General features: G+C 32.1%; 2 protein-coding genes across 14 annotated transcripts; both read right to left on the reverse strand.

Moving 5' to 3' along the window:
• Window positions 1-390: 390 nt before the first annotated feature.
• On the reverse strand, window positions 391-7,938 carry LOC112771016 (ABC transporter I family member 10). 13 transcript variants are annotated; one of them, XM_025815550.3, is made up of 9 exons: window positions 7,485-7,907; window positions 5,343-5,457; window positions 3,614-3,723; window positions 3,317-3,494; window positions 3,162-3,248; window positions 2,666-2,791; window positions 2,455-2,577; window positions 1,825-2,031; window positions 391-636 (listed from the first exon to the last, which is right to left on the reverse strand). In XM_025815550.3, exons 3-8 carry the CDS (start codon window positions 3,688-3,690, stop codon window positions 1,825-1,827), a joined length of 798 nt encoding a protein of 265 aa, XP_025671335.1. In that variant the 5' UTR covers window positions 3,691-3,723; window positions 5,343-5,457; window positions 7,485-7,907; the 3' UTR covers window positions 391-636. The 13 variants fall into 13 exon arrangements, with proteins under 13 accessions (XP_025671335.1, XP_025671331.1, XP_072080475.1 ...); XM_025815546.3 differs by having other exon boundaries at window positions 1,818-2,031; XM_072224374.1 differs by having other exon boundaries at window positions 5,343-5,485; window positions 7,485-7,903.
• Window positions 7,939-10,094: 2,156 nt separating this feature from the next.
• On the reverse strand, window positions 10,095-15,982 carry LOC112771014 (methylthioribose-1-phosphate isomerase). The gene is made up of 9 exons (XM_025815545.3): window positions 15,588-15,982; window positions 14,432-14,487; window positions 13,936-14,094; window positions 13,556-13,655; window positions 13,315-13,454; window positions 12,124-12,229; window positions 11,019-11,157; window positions 10,644-10,912; window positions 10,095-10,551 (listed from the first exon to the last, which is right to left on the reverse strand). Exons 1-9 carry the CDS (start codon window positions 15,675-15,677, stop codon window positions 10,483-10,485), a joined length of 1,128 nt encoding a protein of 375 aa, XP_025671330.1. The 5' UTR covers window positions 15,678-15,982; the 3' UTR covers window positions 10,095-10,482.
• Window positions 15,983-16,684: the final 702 nt, after the last annotated feature.

Consider the following 16,684-nt stretch of genomic DNA (forward strand, 5'->3'; position numbering starts at 1 on the left):
ATTATTTTATAGTAAAATTAATGCTTGTTGAAAAGGGACATGCTAGTCCATCACAACCTTAAGCTCTTTCCAATATAAGCTGGTTGAAGCTGCAAATTATAGGATTAGACTATAATTTTCTCTCACTTTATGGTGAAGGAAAAGACAAGTTACAGCTTCACCATGCTCTCCGAACAAAATATTCCACGTATAAAATATTCACTTACATCTTATCCTTCTATATATTTTATTATAAATCTTAATGGTTGAAATGATGAGAACAAAAATATTCGGATAAAGTCCGGTAGTATACGTGAACTGCTTCCTATAATATAATATAATATATATTTTCTTCTTGTATATAAACCATAAATTTGTATATCATTAATCACTTAGTAAAACATCAACCAATGTTGTAACTTGGAAGAGTATTTAAAATTGATCATTTAAGTTACTTCATGTTTTAGTTCATACAACTCTCACATCCAAGCAGAGCATTAAATGGGTGTTACAAACAACCACTTTTATGTTTTGTTCATTTCTTGGTTTTATCAAGAACTTCAATGTATCTTTTTGTAACTCCATATTGTTCAATCAAATGCTTTGCCAAATCATCAATTACTCCACCTTGAACCGAAATTTCTTGCCCTTTCTTACCTGCAAGAACATAATTTTATCAAACTTCAGATAAATGCATCAAACGATGTCGTAATATTCAGTGTAGATTACTAGCTTATATTTGCATTCAAACTATTGTTGATCTCTTATAAGAGTTTCACTGTGTTGCTAAGTCTACCTCCATCCCTGGTATACTATCATCTTCTCCACAGTAAACGCTACCCCAACTATTATCTTTAATGCATTCTAGAACAATAAGGTCAATTATCCAAAGTAACATCTTCATCTCTGCAAAATTAAGCTTATTTTGTACTTTTTTACTGTTAACCAATCTTCATAGTGTCGGTCACAGTTCCCCGGCTATCCCACACAACATTGATGAAATAAAAACTGAAAAATAATTAGTTCTTGGTTCACCTCTTCCCTACATACTCGATCACATCGCCACAAAGGTTAGACATCGAAATGTGTCAAAAGAGAATATCAAATTTTCAAGTTTATACATATGAATCCCTCAAAGAAACTTTGATGACACTTTCATCACTGAAATGAAATACACTACAACAAATTATTGGTTTAAGTCTCATTCATTAATTCTTAACTGAAATGATGATTTGGTTGTCAATTACCATGTTATATCTAACCTCAAAGTTGTTGAAACATATTCTAATAATCTCAACACACATGCACTAATAAAACCCCAAATTTGGTCATTATAGATAAAACCCAAAACCCCAGATTTGAGACTTAAAATCACTGCATTTGTTTTGACATTCCTGAAACAATGCACTTAAAAATTTTCAGGTCCAGAGCATTCATCATCTCCATTAAGAATTGAATGACAAACTTCAATAAAAGGATCAAAGTTTTGCAATGTATTTAACTGAAAGTGTTAGTAAATTTTATTAAGTGAGAGTGAAAAATAGTCTAGAAGTCTCAATCATATAAATTTAGTTTCTTTTACATCCCCTGACCCTCTAAAGCACCAGAGTACAAAATATTACTTGTAAAGAGAGATCGACTACCAGTCTACCATATGACTCCAACTAGTGATCCCGACAAATAACATCTTCTACCGGCAAGTATCGGAGTTATGTGCAATGTAATATGCATGAGGGGGAAAAAACAGAGAGGAAAAGAAGAAGGGGGGGGGGTCTTACACAAATTCCAACAAAACCACACATATGAAGTTGAATTTAGACAAGGAAAAACAGTAATACCTGTTACCTAATATGCATTTGAAAGATATTCAGATTGCTTGGCTTCAATGAAACTCCTAATGCTAGCTGCATCTCCATATTTGACAACTTTCCCATCCTCCATGTATATGGCACCATCTGCATATTCTAGTTCTTCCAAACGATGGGTCACCCATAATGCTGTAACTTCTGCAGATGTATCCAAAGAGTTTCTAACAGCCTTGATAACCCCGACCTTAAAACAAAAACGCAAACAATCTATTAGAAAGTGTAGGTCTTACACCAAAACTATCCATATATACTTGGCATTATGAATAGATTCAAATCCATGCACGATTCCAGGTTACCGGAGCAGACTTGAATAATTAGATGCCACTCACTGGGAAAATTTGGTACATTATTGGATCAATCTACCTAAATTAATTCTTGGATACATTGATCTATGGATGTACCAAATTTTCATTGACGCATATAAAGTAAAACAGCCAAAATAAACCGTATACTATCTAGTGGAATATATTGCTCTTGCATCAATCTATCTTATCTCCTGCTGGCGCAGTTACTACTATGAATAGAAGATTCAATTGGAAGCACAAAAAAAAACATATTGTAACACAGCCTCTACCCAATTGGTAATATATAACAATTCATAAATCACCTGGTCAGTTTCATCTAAGAATGTTGTGAGCTCATCCAACAACAGAACTTTACAAGCTTCTGCTAAAGCACCGGCAATTGCAACCCTCTGCTTCTGACCACCACTCAGAGTTTGGACAGATCTCTTCCCATTGCAACAAAGGGAAAGCTCCTTCATTATTAACTCGGATATTTGTTTTAAGGTTAAAGTTCAACTATTTCAACTCAAATACCTTCTCGTAGTCAGAGAGGCCTACAGCATGCAAGGCTCTCGACACCCTAGACCTTACTTCATCATTAGTCAAGCTGAACTTACCAAGACCAAATGCAACATCAGCGTCTACAGTTGGCATCACCACCTGCAACATGCGTAATGCTTCTTGCTTGACGTATTTCTTATATGCATCATATATATATACATTCAAGTATTGAAATTTCAGGTAATCTTCTAAGTGTACACAAGTTGATAACAACAAAAAAGTGACATTTTTCCCTTTTATTTTGTGAATGAAACAGTTTTTTATTATACCATCTGTAACTAAAATCTGAACATCAAAATAACATTCAAATGTAGTTCAATTATTCAAATTCATAAGAAAGCACTATTGCCAATAGAGAGAACACTACCATTGATAAGAGCTCAAGAACTAAGTAGCACATAATCAAAATAGAGAGAGAGAGAGAGAGAGAGAGAGAGAGAGAGTATAACATCTGAGAAAGAGAAAAAACCTGATGGTCAGGATTTTGAAAAACAAAACTCTTAGGTTCATTCACATGCACTATTCCTGAAGTTGGATTCAATAGACCAGCCAAAATCTGCAACATCGGCTTAAGGCATTACATCAAAAGTTGCAAACTATTATCATAAAATTAACAGTCAGTACCTTCAAGAGGGTAGATTTTCCACACCCATTTGGTCCAAGAAGCATCCAAAACTGCCCAGAAGGAATGCGAAACGAACAATCCCTAAGCACAGGCACAACCTTCGCTTGCCTCATTGCTGTGAACGAGAACTTCAAATTGCAACCTTCAATAGCAATATTATCAGCAGTACCACTGCTTCTGAAAATTCCAAATGCAAAACATTATCAAAATGCAACTTTAAAATAAATAATATAAAATATTGTCATCTAACTATTTGAGAAAAGTCTCAGCTGAAAAAAAATGGATTCTAGTTGAACCTGGTGGAGTTGGTAAGAGCAGAGCAGAGAGGAGGAACAAGTTTCTGAGGGAAGTAAGTGAGAGAAGGGAGATTCATAGCATTCTGCTCTTAGTTTTTTTTTTTTTTCAACTGCACATTCATAATAAGTAGCTGAGTTATAGTCATGGATGAAGTAAATCATATACATGTGAATTGAGCAGAAATAATCATATTTCGAAACAACCAAAAAATCAAACATCAAAATAAGAATCAACCTTCTTAAAATCTACTTTTCAAGTTTGAAACACAAAGAAATTTACTATTCATGGGAATTTAAATTTTTTCCCTCCTCTACCTTTGTTCTATATATATGTCAAGTTGGGAGTTGGAGCTCATATTAGTTATTACTCTCACTCTTTCAGTTTTTCTAATTCAATGTGTTTTTTGCTCATTGCTAGGTTTCTTTGCAAGGAAGGGAGAGAGCAAGGTTCTGGCTTCATTCAAAGGACGCAAGAGGGCAAGGTTCTAGCTTCATTCAAGTGGGGTTGGTCCCCTCTTGCCTTCATTCTTCTCTTTCAGCTTCATTTAGTTTTCTCAATAAAATAATTTTATCCAAAAGCAAAGCCCAACTATCAGACAGGCCATCTAAAAAACACTTCTATATGAGATGGTATGAAAGATGAGACCAAATGGTTTTGCTTCCATATTATAAGAAATTAAGTGGATCTAACTTGCCCCAAAAGCTAGCTCAAGAGATAAGGATTGCCTCACACTTAGACAATGTGAGACTTGATACATCCCCTAATGCTCAAGACTAGACAAGGACTTGGAGTGGAGCGTGAAGCTTGAGGACGACTTGAATTTCTTTGTGGTGTGACTGTGTGAGGGTGACCCAATAACAATTTTTAATTTAGCTCTAATACCATGAAAGAAATTAAGTGGGTCTAACTTACCCCAAAAACCAACTCAAGAGGTAAGGATTGTCTCTCACTTATAAGGACTACCAGGCTTTCAATTTTAGACCATGTGAAACTTGATACATATGCTACATTTTATATTTTAATCTAAGATACTCTTTGATTCATTTTGTCGTAATATAACTAACAGGGATCAAGCATACAAATCATGGTCTCAAAGTCACTGGTCAAGGGACAGCGGAGCCAAATTTCCAAGTCGCGTATAATGGTAATACAAAACAAATTCAAAAACCACTTTAGCTACCCAGAAGAACTTCCCAACCTTGACACATTTTCAGAAAAGCAAACTACAGAAATCTAATCAATATAGTTTTAGCGTGCTAGCTAGCAAACATAGTTTTTGATTGCGGATAGCGGCTCATGGCGGAGAGCAAAAATCTGCCATGGGGTTATGCGGTATGGCGTTGCAGGGAAATGGCCGATAGATTGAAAATACATGCAGAAAATAATCTATGCATAAAAGAATATGCAGAAAAACAGCAAATGCAATAGATTACAAAATCTAATCAATATAAGCAACCTTGTACCTATAAATATGTAACTAATTCAGCAAACTCAACATAAAATTCAACAAATAAACACAACATTAAGTCACTAGACACGAAATAACGTAACATATAAGGGTTTAAATGCCAACTATGGGATGATCAAATACTATAGAAATATTTTTAACTAAGAAATGAACTATCTCACTTGACTAGTTCTCTTGAAATAGACATAGTGACTGAAATGAGTGAGAGAATAAGAGAAATTCAAAGTAGAGAGGGGACGAGACGGAAGAGAGGAACGAACCCGGGGAAAAAAGAAAGTATCGAACAGGAACAGAAACAGAGAGTATCCAATTTGAAGTGGAGGAAGAGGAGGGACGACCGGCGGATGCGGCGGCGATGCTGTCGACGGCAGACAGCTTCTTCCTCGAGCAGCAATAGACAGCACTATCAGTTGAGATCCAGATAATTTATAATTTATCTAAAGGTACAAATTTTAAAAAAGATATATTTTTATAAATTATATATAGAATTTAATTTTGATGCAATGTTAGTATAAAACAGTTTTTAAACATGCGTCTAATCACTCGTAATACTACATTATTAAAAATAACTACTATTTTTATTAACCGCAAATTAAACTCATATATAACAAAAAATATTTTATAAAAAAATTGAATACTAACTTTCTTCGTATTTCCATTATAAAATACAAATTAAAAAAATTATATAATATACTGTATGTAAAACAGTTTTATATACTTATTCAAAATCACATAAGGAAGCATCAAATATGATTTTTTACATTAATTGAATAAATAATCATAAAAAAATAAATATAATTAAATAATTATATAAAAATAAATATAAATATTTATACTATTAATATATTAAAATTAAATCCTTTTTAATACACGCATAATAATTTTATATTTTTAATGAAGCAATGTTACGACTTGTGAGCACCAAGGTTCTGAGAACCGAATCGATCATCGAACCGCTTTAGTTACTGGTTCATTAGTTTATTACTTTAACCGGTTTGACTGTGATTCAATCGAAAAAATCGTTTTATAATAAAATAATAAATAATAAATAATAAATAAACACACTAAAATATAATTATAGTTTAACATAATTTTAAAATATCATCCAAATTAAAAGTATTACATAAACCACAATATCATAATCTCATTCAAATACAAACCCAAAAATCAAATAACAAAACAAACAACCAAACATAAAATGTCACCATCTAAATTTGTCAACAACCAAACATTAACTGCCATATTTTGTAAACATGGAGCAGAACCACCGAACAACCTCCACCATTCATCCACAACGTACAATCCCATAACCATGCTATTAGTTATCAAATTAAGAAAATGAAAGCATAAAATATGTGTATAGATACATGGCTGCAATCACACTCCTCCACCATTCATATATGTTTGTGCATGTTTTCTGACATGATTGTAAATAGATTGAGACTTGAATGGCAAGCAGTGTGCAACTATTTGGGTTCTACAATAGTATTTTATCTCGAATAAATAAACATTGATGCTGAATTATGTTCAAACTCAGTTCAACTTTTACTTTAGTCCTTAGCTCCTTATTCCTTAAGTTCAATTCTTTAGTACTTCTATCAAATATACATATTAAAAGAAAAAGGGAAGAAGGAAGGATGCCTAATCATTCATTTTTATTTTTTAATAATTGCAAATATTTTAATTTTAAACAAAAATAAGTGTACAGAATAATTTTAGTTTTGGGTGGCAAGTGGCAACCATTGATTTTGGGTTTGAGTTTCAAATCTTCTGGCAAATTATTATGACCTTCGCAACTGATAATTGTTCTGAACAACAATGTCCTTTTCAAGTGCTGGTTATTGCCAAACACATGAACAACTATCAATAGAGAAAAAACTGGGTTTATTGAAAGTGACATTTCAACCATTTACCAGTGCTTCAAACTATTATGAGTTATGATTTGCCATGTAGAGAGACCCCATCATCCTTCCATCTATTAATAATAATAATAATAATAATAATAATAATAATAATAATAATAATAATAATAATAAATACAGTTATTATTATAAGTTTTAGCTTCTAGTTCTTTACTCTTCCCTGCATTCCAAAACCACCAATAGCAATAAGCTTTTAAGAACCATAAGATATTTTACCTAAGGTAGCACTCTAAACTGTTTGAATTACAATCCAAATGGTATAAAGTTCAGAAAAATTTTCAAATGTTCTCACAATATTACAGGCTTACAGCAACCCACAGCAACCCATTAATCTCAACATAGATAATTAGACACAGTAATACACAATAAACAAAATCAACAGCAGCAAGGTTGGAATTAAGAATATCAGAATCAAATCACAGATTAACTAATTAACTAACAAACTAAAACCACAATTACAGTTACAAAAATAAAAAATACCTTCGAGGGAAGAGCTGCGCGATGGAACAGAGCTGAAGCCGCTGAAGGACTGGAGCGCGGTGGAACAGAGCTGGCGCGGCGGGACAGTGGCTGCGCGATGGAGACACGAGGCGCGGCGGGACAGTGACTGTGCGATGGAGGCACGAGGCGCGGCGGGATAGTGGCTTCGAAGTTCAATTGGTGGCGGAGACGACGGCAGTGGGGAAGGCCGCTTCCAGAAGTTGCGACGGCGGTGGTAACAGGGCGGTGGCTGGACAGAAGTGAGGGAGTGAGGAAGGAGCTCAAGATGAGAGGAAGGAGGAGTGAGTGAGTGAGGTCGTGAGGCAGTGAGGGTCCTGCAGTTTAGTTAGGCTATGTTTGTTTGGAGCGAGAATGAAAAGAAAGAAAAGGGAGAAAAAGAAATCGAAAAGAAAATGATTATTTTTTATTGTGTGGTGGAGTTGGAAAATTAGAGAAGAAAAAAAAGATAGAAATTTTTTTTAATATTTAAAAAAAAATTATTTTTTTATATTTTTAATATTATTTTTTTATTTAAATACATTTAAGAAAAATAAAAATTTATTCAATTTTTTTATATTTTTTTATTTCTTTTCTTTCAACTAAACATAGTCTAAAGGTTTTTTTAAAATATGAAAAAAAAACAGCGACATTTGAAAAACTTTTAAAAACCGATCGAGTCTCAATTTGGTTCGACTGACTGACTCCCGATCGAATCGACAATTTACCAGCGGTTTTTAAATTTGGCAATTATAATTTTTAATCGAACCGCAAATCTCGTCAATTTACAGTTCGACCAGATAATTCCAACTGATTTTCATAACTTTGGTGAGCACATTCAAAATTATTAGAAACACACATTTTATTCTTATCTTTGGAAAAGGGTGCTAAAGTGAGCCGCTCCGCTCCAACCCAGCCGCTTAGGCCCACTCATTAAACAGTGTGTCCCACCAATTAAGATGGATTCAAAATACAAATCCGTCTTATTTTATGGCAGATTGGGAAACCGATGAATTAATCTGCTTGACTATTTTTTTATTTTTGAAAAATAAAATTCATTAAAATTAATAAAAAATAATAATTAAAAATAGTTAAATTACAATATAATTTTTTTATTATTCTTTTTTAAATTTTTAATTTTAATAAAATTGTTTAAAATAATATTTGTCAATAGAATCATTTTTATTTTAAAAAATAAATCACATCATTTGAACATATATACAAAAGCGTAAAATAAAATAAATGAAATTAATAACTAAAAAAAGAATAAAATCTTTTAGCATAGAATTGTTTTTTTATTTGGATGAATTGCTAATTTTAGATCGACGGACAGGTTTCAGTCTAATAGATTTGGCCCATTTTATCACTCCTAGAACTACCTAAAAAGAAAAGAATGATTGAATATAAAAGAGTCTTCAAAAGAAAGAAAATTCTGTTTGATTTGTGTGCTTGGTTAATTTGGTTAACTATTTTGTTTGTTTTAAATGAAATTCTAATTTTTAAGACAAATAAATGACTTTATTCATTAAAAGAATATTTATTTATTAAAAGAATATTTTGGTCTTATAAAATTAACTAAAAAGGCACTTTAGTCATTTAACATAAAAAATTATATTTTTACTTTTTAATTCTTTTAAACAACTTTAATCCTTAAAAGGTGTTGTACTCTTCTTCAAATTAAACATAAATAATGTATTTTAGTCATTTTTCAAATCAAATGTCAAATTTGTAAGAAAAATTAATCAACCTTAATCTTAAAAAGGGGTATTTTAGTATTTTAGAATGAAATTCAATTTTTTTTTTGCTTTCTACTTCACTTAAACAATCTAATCCTAAAAAGCCAAGTAATCCTGAATAATGTATTTTAGTCTTTTAAAATTTACTATAAAAGTATTTTCATCTTTTAAAATGAAATTCAAAGTTTTCTAAATTCTAATTTATTTATACAACATCAATTCTAAAAGAATATTTTATTCAATTTATAATTTTTTCTTAAAAGAAATATTTTAATCTTTTTAAAGCTTGTATTTTAAAATTTTTAACAATGAAAATCAAATTTCTAATATCTAGTATAATTACACAACCCTAATCCTAAAAAGATGTTTTTGTCTTTTTATTTTTAACTAAACTAAATCTACATTTTTTAAAATTAAATTCAAATTTCTAATGTCTAATACAAATTAAACAACTTTAATTCTAAAATAATATGTTAGTCCTTTTATAATTAATCATAAAAGGTTATTTTTATCTTTCTAAAATCAACAAAAAAGTCTCATAATCTAATTATAATTTCTAAAACAAGTGAAGAACCTTGATACTAAAAGCAATAATTTATTAATTTTAAAATTAATTAAAAAGGATGTTAACCCTTTTAAGAATAAATTCAAATTTATTTATTATACAAAAAAGCAAGATTAATCTTTAAAAGGACATACTACTCTTTTAAAAATTAATATTTAAAAATGATATTTGAGTCTCATAATTAACTAAAGAGTATTTTAATTTTTAAAAGAATTAACTAAAAATTTTTGTAATTTTGAAAATAAATTAAATAACCTTTTGTGAAAATTAGTCAAAAGAGTATTTGTCATTTTATAATTAAGGACAACGACATTTTAATATCAATTATTATATTATTATATAACATGTTTAAAAAAAATGATGAAATTCGTGTTTCTTTTTCATATTCATCCACATTTTTTTCCGTACCGATGCATATTAATAAATACATATCGGAGAAACCCCGACTACTAACAATTATGTAAGTTAATGTGCTGTGTTTCATTGGTGCTCCTCATCTTCAACGACGTAACCTCACGGGGTCATTGTAGCATATATGCATCCGAGTTCACATCATCCTCACTCAATTTTTATTGAGATGTTTATTTAATGCCCCCAAATGACATTAAACACACTTAAAATCCACGATAAATGTTACATGTCTGAGAAATTTCTTACTCCACCAGCATGGATCATCATTGGTACAAAGCACTTCAGCCACCTAACCTGTTTTCTGTATGAATGCTTTTATGTCAAAAGCATCAGCCGAAGACATCTTTGTAATGACACCCTGCTCAGAGAACATGAATTGTCAAAACAAAATGCAAATGAATCCAACATACAAATGAATGCAAGTCAAGAGAGGGGGTAGGTCAGAGAAACCTTCTCAGTTATGATTCCATGTATTAGACCAGCAGGTGTAACATCGAAAGCCGGATTCCATACCGAAATTCCTGAGGCAGCAACTTGCTCTCCAAGTCCTCCTCGTGTGTTCAACAACTCCTTCGGAGATCTCTCCTCGATGACAATTTCTTCTCCGGAAGAAAGTGACAGATCAATCGAAGTCAGCGGTGCAGCCACATAAAAAGGTACATTGTGAAACTTGGCACACAAGGCAACGCTATAGGTCCCAATTTTGTTGGCTGTGTCACCTGCAATGACATTTGAAAGAAGATAACGATAAACCTGATGATGTCTTTCTTGCTTTAGAAAACAATTAAACAAATGATAGGGTATTTTCGATTTGACTCAGTGTACCATTTGATGCAACACGATCGGCCCCAACAACAACAGCATCCACGCGTCCGGCTCTCATTAAGGCAGCAGCAGCAGAATCTGCTATAAGAGTAGCTGGTATTTTATCATGCACTAACTCATAGGCAGTAAGTCTAGCACCCTGCAAGTAACCAAGATAACTCTTAAATCATATCATCTTATGTGATTCTCACCATAGATAAAGGAAATGCCCTACATCACTAAAGCATAGAAATGTGTTCTCAACATTAATTCAGCTGATCAATCCCACAAGAGTCTTTACTCTTCAATGCTAAAATGGATAAAAGGTCATGGCAACGAACTCTAGCACTATATAATCAGCATTACAATTGCCAACAGATATTCATTGATTCTGATGATAAAAATTTGAGGAGTTCTACTTCTAGGAATTTTTCCTGTCCTTTTCCTTGCGAGAAATTTATGGGTTTGCAATCAGTACTATGTTCAGGTGCTTTGGATATACCGTAAATTTTGAAAACGGGCCATAAACCAAAAAGAGTAAACACCTACTATATTTCAGTACACTAAAGATACAAGTGTCATTAATTCGATACTTCAATCAAAGTTGACATCAATCTGAGCTCTCAATTATAAAAATTATATGTATTTGGTTTTCTAAACGAAGTTAAGATCAACTACGCCTGGCAATCATAAAAAGTGACATCAAATTAGTCATTTAAATCAAAAGCTGTGTTAAGTACGTATGGAAAGTTGAAAACCACACCTTAATACAACATCAAGCATCCCATAATACTCGATGTAGAACTTTGGGAACCGCGTAATACACAAGTCCCTAAGACATTTTCTCAACATATTATAACTGTCTCTGGACAAAAAGACAAATCTGATGAAATTTTGTATGAGACTAGATTGATGTCACATGATCAAAGGAGAACTTAAATGGGTGTTTATATCTAACCAAAAGCACGTAAATCACAGCGGTTCACTTCTGTTTTCAAGTCACGTCATTAATGCAAGTGACAGAATTTTATGCATCTTGTCTCAGTAAAGCTCTAAATGTACTTGAAGAAAGAAAAAAGAAAAAAACAAAAAACAAAAAAGAAACGAAAAGAAAAGAAAAGCTTACTTGATTAAATGGCCGGGTTTCAGTGCAATAAGCCCTTTCTAAAACTCCTCCACTGTGAAGTGCGCGAATTACACCCAGAGCAGTACCATATCCAGCTGTGGCTAGACTAAGTACAGTTAAAAAAAAAAAAAAAGCAGAAAGAGAGTTTAAACACCTCACTTCAATCAAATAAATCTATATATATAGCGGGCATATATCATATGAGAATGAGATTTTCATGTGAGAAAGTGAGAATAAAACATACTTAAAAGACACGTGATCCAATCCTTAAAGTGTCACTCCTTTTTCTCTGTAGTTTCTCATCCTCTAATCTGCTCACACTGCAGCACCAGCCCCATTCCTTTGCAGGGAAACTTCCCTGCATAGTGATTGTTCTGCTTAATGCCAATGGCTCTTTCTCTCTCTTTTCTTTTTTCTTTATTACTTCTTATTTTATTTTACCATCTCGTATGATGTTTGGCACTTCCAAAACTCGTAGCACTCGTTATACAGAAGATTGGTTTATGCTTCTCACTTTTGTCTGACCACTTTTTTTGGGACTTAAAACACAGATTCATTCAACAAAACTCTCTTACCTACAAGCTCCACCTTAGTAACCAACATAATAATATTGAAAGTATTGATAGAGTTCATATGATTACACAAGACGGATTTAATTCAACCACTTGGACAGAACAGAATGTATAACTAATCAATTTATACCAAATTGCCAATCAATGGCAACCACTAAGAGCAAACTTGCAATTCCTAATCCAATTTCTCAGAAATTAAAGGAAAATGTGAAACAATATTTATAAAACAAGTGGAACAAAGTTGAGGTCACCAAGATTTAATTTTTCAGTCTTCAATAATACACTTCTTTGATATTTTTATTTGTTCACCATATAAAGGGGCTGACAACTCTAGGAGGTTAGCATGAGGAACTTAGGGAGGAGTCGGTGACAAATTAAAGAAGAGGACAAGCAGAAGCCGAATTCAGGTGACATGGGATGAGATGTAAGAAGTGTACATTCAAATTGAAAGAATGGGTCGCTGTGTGTTTTTAAAACAGGATTTAATGAAGACGCATAAAACAATCCAAGGGCTGCTAATGCATTCTCACTTTCTCACATAAACATTCCATTTCAATATATATTAATACACACACACACATAACAATAGGGCCATAAGGGAAAGTCATATAATATGCACCTTCCAGTGTTGCAATGGGTCAAGACAGAAAGTTTCTGTTTCTCCATTTGCTGTTGCATGAACTTTGCTCCATATGAACCAATTGCTTTGTTCGAGGCAACATCATCCTCAAGCATAATTTCCGCTGCTTCTATATATGCCTAAAATCAATACAGAAGATTTAGATTCAAATGGTTCAAATGGTAAGAAATCTAACTTCCTTTATCTACAAGTATTCCTTCATTATAAATCTTGGCAATACCTGGAAAACACTCCTGGCCTCTGAACTGGTAGCAGCAGCCTTAGATATGACTTCTTTTAGCTTTGTTGCAGCATCTGATAAGTTTACTGCAGTTGGCCGACTGAACCATGAAGAGAGGAGCAAGTTAATAGAGCTCATACTTGAGAAAGAGTCCCAAAAAAAAAAAAAAAAAAAAAAAAAAAAAAAAAAAAAAAACAACAACAACAACAACAACAACAACTACTCATGAACGCACTTCATAGGAAGCACCTCAACTTCTTAAGACGAGTGTCAAAATCAATATGGCAACTGCTATTTACCAAGCATACTTTGAAATTTGAATAACAACAATAATTATGTTGTTCTCTTAGTAATACAAAAGAATTGAAATTCAGAAGTACCTTGAGACAAGATATTCTAACTTGCTTTGCAACAAGGAAGCAGCATCACCAGGCGACCCATTAAAAGAACCTAGATTAGACACCTCAACAGCCAGAGAGAGTGCGGCTGCAATGGCAATAGCAGGTGCTCCCCGGACCACCATATCCCGTATGGCATTCCTAAGAGTGTCAAGAACAGTTGGATAGATTGAGAAGACCTAAAGACGACCATAACAAAGATTCTAGTTTCTACAAGCTCTTTTTCCTTCATTTCTGAATGAAACTGTTACAACTCTACTGAAATACAGCACAGAGGTGCTTGATAGTTGATGCAATTAAAACAAGCCAGAAAATCAAGTCAGATTAAAAAAATAACTAAAACTACATCTGCAACAATCACATTCTGACTTCTTGTTGTACCATACATAAATGCAGATCGGAATACCGAAATCCGCACACAAGATATGGTGGAGACAAAGTTTCTCTCTTATAAAAATCAACTACAATAGTATCTTACCAGCCATCAGTAGAATCCTTTATGTCCAAAAAAATTGTTTCCAGAGGTAGCTTCCTCTGCATTAGAAGGATGGGTAGCAGCAGTATGTAAATATTGAAGAAAACATTGACCAAGCACACATACAGGCTAGAAAATTAAAATTGTAAAACTAATGAAATGTATATCATATGGGTTTTTCTAGGCACTACCTAAGGATAAATGGATAATACAATTAGAAAAGTTTTTCAACTTTTAGCATGCTTACTACATTTAGTGCTTGCTTGAGTGCTATTAAGTTGATAGAAATTTTTTTTTTTAACATGTTTGGCAAATTTGTAATAATAAAAATAAAAACACTAAAAAAAATCATTTTTTTTAGAAGCTAAAATTTGCATCTTTTTTAAAAAGATCTTCTCTTCCTTTAAAAAAATATTTTTATATAATAAATAAACAAAAAAATACTTTTTTATTGTTATATCCAAACATAATTAATAGATAAAAAAAATACTTACATGAGATATCCAAATATAAAATTACTTTTACTTCTCTAAAAGATCTTTTAAAAAAAAAGATAACTAAAATGTAAATTTTAGCTTCTCAAAAAAGATGTTTTACCAAAAAATTTACATTGTATTTCTTAACCAATGCTCTAGGGGCCCTGGTTAGATAAATCCATATAATTTGACTATTTTACCAAATTTCATGAAACGTGAAGTTCAAATGTTGTGACAAACATAATGCTAGTTTGTAATTAGTATACTCAGTCTATTTCAGAGTATTTGTTGTTTTCCACATTGCGATGTAAAACTTAATTTTACCTTTATGTTACAATCAAAGCAAGATTATCACAGATTAAAAAAGAACATGTGCGCTTATTATAAACATTCGTTAAGAAATCAAGAACTAAAAAGTTTTGCAGCTATTGTATTAAAAACGTGAAGTTTTATCTTCTCAATGCATACTTTTCCTCTCTTGATTTTTAACCAGTGCAATAAACCCATTAAACAAGGACAATTTGATAAAGTTATTCCATAATTAATCATTAGCTTTGAGTTAAGACAACTAATATAACAAAAAATTGTGAAAGGGGAGTACCTTTTTCCAGTTAAAGTAAAAAAGGCACGTGAAAACTAATGAAATTTAGAATTCCACAGAAAATTAGGGGAATGAGTTGAACCTGATCGAGAAGCTGAAGGGAACCGCGGTTGTAACATATGGATTGGAGCGTGTTTGGGGATTCAACTCCGTTGGAACCACAAGACGCCATGGTTGAGTTTTAGGGTTCGGTGGTTGAGTTCCCGGAAATGAGGAAATTGGAAGAATTGAGACCCAAAGCCCTGCTTTGTTTTCTTCCTTTTTAAGTTTAAATTTTGAAGTATCAGTTTGCAGTGTAAAAGAGTGGCATGGAAAGATGCGTGCAATGAACCTGACCAGGGACCAGTGATGAATATCATGTGTTTATTATTCTATTACTGTACAATTAATAAAGAAGATTCGCCGCCAGCTGATGCCTTTATGCCTTCATTAGCTTCTTTTTTTCCCCAAAGGTACCGGATATTTTATCAAATAACCGAATCGATTTATGGTTAAATGATTTAACAAAATTGAATCGTAATTGAACTGATTTAATTAAATATACAATAAAATTATTAAAAATTTAATATATAGCTTTCGATACGTTTTTTAATTTTAATATGGAAGTAAAAATTGGGTTAAACGTAGTTATGGAGAAAAGAGGTGTTTGATCTGTGTGTGGTGTCAGAACACCACAAATCGGACCATATGAGTTCTTCATAACTTGTCGGATGGTTTGAGTTGTAGTTAAGAATACGAATTCATACAAAAATTTATATATATATACAAAACGTACCGTCCAATTTGTATGCTGTGAAATTCAAATTTTAGCTCCTGCCAATCGGACTCTCCGATTTGTTAAGCAATTTTTGCCAACACAAAATTTGTAGGGTCTGAATTCTAACTCCTGCCACTCACATAAAACTGTCCCATAATTTAGTTTAGCACGCTCTATTTCCATATCCACGTATATCACATTCATGGGTTCCATAACAAAAAAATTGAGTTGTTTTCGATATTTAAATTCATTATTTTCTTTTATTTTTAATTTTAATAAAATTATTAAAAATAATTTTTGTCAATTTTTTTATTTTAAAAAATAAGTCAAATAATTTAAATATATATATATATATACAAAAATATAAAATAAAATAAATAAAGTTAATAACTAAAAGAAAAATAAGAATAAAAAAATGAAAA

Source organism: Arachis hypogaea, chromosome 18 (assembly GCF_003086295.3).
Source record: "Arachis hypogaea cultivar Tifrunner chromosome 18, arahy.Tifrunner.gnm2.J5K5, whole genome shotgun sequence".
NCBI lineage: Eukaryota > Viridiplantae > Streptophyta > Magnoliopsida > Fabales > Fabaceae > Arachis > Arachis hypogaea.